Source organism: Octopus bimaculoides, chromosome 13 (assembly GCF_046866305.1).
Source record: "Octopus bimaculoides isolate indiv1 chromosome 13, ASM4686630v1, whole genome shotgun sequence".
NCBI classification, from domain to species: domain Eukaryota; kingdom Metazoa; phylum Mollusca; class Cephalopoda; order Octopoda; family Octopodidae; genus Octopus; species Octopus bimaculoides.
In genome coordinates this window covers 62,820,093-62,825,092 of record NC_142940.1, presented here as the reverse complement: position 1 = coordinate 62,825,092, position 5,000 = coordinate 62,820,093, and the positions used below count along the sequence as shown (strand labels likewise).

The following is a 5,000-nucleotide window of genomic DNA, read 5'->3' as shown; positions in this document are numbered from 1 at the left end:
CCTTGTTGAAAAAGAACGTCTCCTCAAACAGCGCATCCTTTTAACGAAGTCTTCTGTGCTGTGCGTTAACCATTTGTTAAAATATTTCTGTTGGCATGTTCTTGGTGAAAAAATAAATACCTGGCGGTTATTCATGATTCAGCTGTTACATTTAAGAGTGATTCGATACGAATTTAAACTAATCTTAAATCTAAAGCGTACTCAATGCTAGTTTTCAGAATTCTATATATTCTTTTTATTCTTTTATTCTTTTACTTGTTTCAGTCATTTGGCTGCGGCCAGGCTGGAGCACCGCCTTTAGTCAGTGAAATCGACCCCAGGACAAATTCTTTGTAAGCCTAGTGCTTATTCTTTCGGCATCTTTTGCCGAACCTCTAACATACTAACATCGGTTTTCAAGCGATGGCGGGGAGACAAACACACACACACACACACACACTCATATATATATATATATATATAAATACGACGTCTGCCAAATCCACTCACAAGGTTTTGGTCGGCCTGAGGCTAGAGTAGAAGACACTTGCTCAAAGTGCCACGTAGTGGGACTGAACCCAAAGTCTCTTACTCCCGTTGTTTGAAGCAGTGCTTGAAATTAAAGTGTGTAGAGTGTGATCGTCTCACCACACCACACAAGTGCCAACAGAGACCATGGCAGAGAAAATATGTGTGTGCGCGCATGGAAAGAGACACGGCATGAATTTCTTAGGAAATTTATATTTGCGGCAAAAATACAGAGATCTTATTTCACATTGCAATGTCTTCTTGTACTTTCAGTTGTCTACACTCCAGACAATGTAGTCTTCCGCTGGGAAAAAGGTAACGCCATAACATACAACCAGGAAATGGAAATGGCCCAGTTCGAAATCGGAAACATCCAAAATAAAGACTGCACTGGAGAATTTGAAGGTATGAGTTTATCAAATGTATCTGTAATCCTGACATAAGAAGTACCATTAATACTAAACGACTCTGGGGTTTGATAGTAATATCTTAACAGAGAACAAGTATCTTTTCCGTTTCCTACCCAAGAAGAGGTCGCTATTTAAATGAAACACAAACCAAACGTTGCTGTAATGACATTACATGCGGCTGTCAGCAAGTATCTCCTTATCTCTTAGTGCACAGAGAACGTTTATAACGAATCGCTATTTAAATCAAATACAAACTGGAACTTGCCTGTAATGACTAGTTTATTTGGATACACTGTATCAATGTCGTGGTTGATTAATAATTATGAACAACGGGATCTCAACTGGAAATTCTATGATGAAGCCAATATAGTTTTAAAGCCTTTCGCTATGGAACTTTACTTATTAATTATTTAATCATGCCTTCGGCAAACGCAAAGTTTGAAATTAATTTTAGCTTTCGCGTTTAAACTCTGGCTCGTGTCTGATCTAAATAGCGATTTGCTAAATGCTAATTTCGTTGATATAGCAGAATCTGAGTGTACCTATCCTCTGACGAGGGGTCCACATGCCATGAAACAAGCCAAGACAATCGCCTGTATTTTTTGCATGCCGAGACAAAAACAACTCTTCGTATATGTTTTTATATTTAACTACTTAAAACTTAGCTTAGATTTTCTAATACACGCTAAACTGGGGAAAAGCATATATTAATGATTTAATAATGCCGCCGAAGAAGGTACAGTACGCAAATTAATTTTGCCATTACAAGTAACTTCTAGTTTGTGTTCGATTTAAATGTGAGTTTTCTGTAATTTCTTCTCCCTTGATGAGTGGTTGATGAAACTTGTCAGTATAATCTCTTTTCTTTTCCGTACGAAGATGTGCTCGTATCGATATAAATTTGCAAAATGGGTGTTTGTATGTATATACACACGTATGTGAATAATTTAATGTATATTTACACATACACATGTTTTTTCACTGCACCCTGCGTATACACCTGCACAAACATGTATGAAATATATATTATATATGCAGACAGGATGTATAATTATATATAATTAATCGTCTATACACTTGCATATGAAAAGATAAAAATACACATAAACTTGCCAAGTCAAGCATTAATACAATATAAAATGCAGTTACATGTGATACATACATAAACATACACACTGAGATACTAATGTGTTTATGAATATATGTAGCTACATATAAACATATATACACGACCACACATACTCAAAATGCTTAGAGATATCTATTTCCTATACACACACTTAACTACGCTCTTTTCTTCTTCTATTTCTTCTCTCTACAGAAAACAATTTTACCTGCATCCAAGCCGACATTTACCTTAATCGGAAGTTTGAATTCTTCCTACTCCACGTATTTATCCCTAGCACTTTGATTGTTGTCATTTCTTGGGTATCCTTCTGGTTACCAATTGATGCTGTTCCCGCCAGAATAGCACTGGGTAGTACAACCGTTCTAACAATGATCACGCAACGTCAGAGCACAGCCATATCTCTTCCTCCAGTAAGTTACATCAAAGCCATCGATGTGTGGACAGTATCGTGTTTGGTATTCGTATTCGCGGCATTACTAGAGTACGCTTTGGTCAGCATCTACTCGAGACGAGAAGTAAAACGGATTATGATAAAACTTGCACCTTCTAAGGAAACAAAGGGAAGTTTTATCAAATCGAAATCAGTGAGTATTTCCTTTCCAGATATTTACTACTTAAAATATTTGAGCTGATAACTCAGCGCCACTAGATGCAAGAGTTTTAATGGAGTTAGCTGTCATATCAATACCATTTAGTCGGTTTCAGATGGTATGCTGGTACACTGCTTACTTTGATGTTAGTTGGTTTCAGTGTTGTAAATGAGTTCCCTCTTATACAAACATGGACATGTGCCTATGAATGGATGATGTATAGGTTTGTGTATGGGCACAAACATGCGTTCATATACACAGCCATATACGCACGCACACACGCCTATGCATAAATGCGTGTATGTGCATTGTTATGTATGTGTTTATGTGCTCGCTGTGTTTAGATGCAAGTATCTACGTGAGTGTGTCGGTTCGACCGAATACAATGGTTTATCCTGTTGAGCACTTCATCAAAAGATGAAATGTAACAGTATAACATTCATGCCTTATGTTAGTGGCCGTATTGAAGATAGTAGTTAGAAAAGTAATGAGTAATAAACCAAATGGTCGGAGATAATGGTCTGGAGATTAGATGGCATCGTGGACACGTGCATCTGGCTCAAAATCGTTCGTCAACACAGCAATTGTCCGACTCATCTCCAGCAACCAGGGGACTTGGGACTTATACAAAGATGGTAAAACACGCTAATGGCCAAAATAATTTGCATAAATCTTACAAAAATTATCTAAGGGAAATAACTCAACGTAACCTCCTAGCATGAGCAACATTAACAAATACAGTTATATCAATTATCATACAGCATAAATTCTTGATCTATGAAAATTATTTCTGCCTTTAAATGATGTGGCACAATTACCAAGTAGCAATTCAGTCAAGTTCCATACGAGATTGTGTTACGGTATTTCTTTCGTTGTATTTTACTGGTTTTTTTTTTTTTGATTTGAGGATTTTTCTTTTTTCTATTTTCTTCTCTCTTTTTGTTTTTCTTCGAACAGATCACTTGGAGTAACGGTACCAGCGACGGTGTCCCCGTTGATGTTCGAACCTCGGAACCTAAATCTAAATTAAAAGCTAAACGAATCGATGTTATATCTCGAGTAGCATTCCCATCGTGCTTTTTCACGTTTATTACGCTCTATTGGGTGTTCTATTCACAAAAGTGAACCGAGTGACAAGAAACATTTCTAAAAAATGCTGAGAGAGATAAAGCTGAAGCTAACAATGACTGACTTTTAACACAATTAACAAATACCCAACAACAAGTAGGAGGTGGAAGGATAGCAAAAATAGGACGGACAACGCAATATTGTGCTAACATCTCCGCGTTTCTTTTCTCTCTCTCTCTTTCTCATTTGTTTTTGCTGTTTTTACCAATTGAATCTCTATTTTAAACAACAGCAGTCATCTTACAGAACCAAACATTTGTGTTAAATTGCTGTGATATTGTTGGAATATCTCTCTATAACTTTTTATTCATTTTCCTGGGTTTTTTTATCTGGAAAAAATTTTGTTCGCTTCCTTAAAGGGATTTACCAACACTGAATATTTGATTGAAAAAAAAAAAACGGCAACTATTACGAAACAAATATCGGAAAAACCACGAGGTGGAGTTAAAATTTGCCATATATATATATATATATATATATATATATATATACATATTTAACTATTATACAAAGGGAAAACTTGTTTTCTGTCTCTTTTTCTCTAACTTCCATTTTTCCATTTTTTTTTTTTTGTTGTTAATTTGTAAAGTTTGTTTTGTTTTTTCTTTCGAGAGGCTGACGTCAGTTGAAATTCTGGCTAATCCTAAGAAGAGAGAGAATGTATCACTGAAAAAGAACAAAGCAGAGATTCAAAAGTTCCGGTTGCTTTCAGGTACATTTATTGACCAATCACAGCAATCCGAGGTTCATCACGTGTGTCTTTCGATAAATACAATAGTAAGATTCCCTCACTCTGTTGTTCCAGCTCCGATTCCGGGATGAAAACAGACAAAAAAAAAACCTACACGCAAGTTAACTCAAAAACCTATTGAACATTGCAGACGACAAATATTACCTTATTGATTCTTCTCATATTGTTTGTTACTGTTACTGTTATTTTTTTTATTGATTCTCATTATTTATTCCTTCTTTTTCTTTTCTAAATCGAGGTTTCAAAACGAAGAAAAAACAAAAACAGTTGCTCTACGATCTAAAACCAATTTCTTTCATATATGTTGTTTTTTTAAAAAATATTCTTATGTTCCTCATTTTTTCTATTAAGTTGTTTTAATTCAGATATATTTCATTCAGCTTTTTGTTTAATACCACTAATGTTGTTGTGATTAATCATCCTTATTATTTATTATTATTATTATTATTATTATTATTATTATTATTATTATTATTATTAATAAT

The 5,000-nt window shown here is 35.0% G+C and overlaps 1 protein-coding gene and 1 long non-coding RNA gene across 3 annotated transcripts in view; one reads left to right on the top strand and one right to left on the bottom strand.

Annotated features, from left to right (window-relative positions):
• Positions 1 to 4,931, top strand: part of LOC106881302 (glycine receptor subunit alpha-1) — a 243,433-nt gene extending 238,502 nt beyond the window's left edge. For both annotated transcript variants that reach the window (XM_014931637.3, XM_089361973.1), the window contains exons 10-12: positions 781 to 912; positions 2,239 to 2,630; positions 3,594 to 4,931. In XM_014931637.3, the coding sequence (XP_014787123.1) occupies positions 781 to 912; positions 2,239 to 2,630; positions 3,594 to 3,761 (692 nt within the window). In that variant the 3' untranslated portion in view covers positions 3,762 to 4,931. The remainder of the gene's footprint in view (positions 1 to 780; positions 913 to 2,238; positions 2,631 to 3,593) is intronic.
• The window catches only part of LOC106881303 (uncharacterized), an 80,402-nt gene that overhangs the window by 38,180 nt on the left and 37,222 nt on the right, over positions 1 to 5,000 (bottom strand). The gene's annotated exons all lie outside the window — the stretch shown is intronic.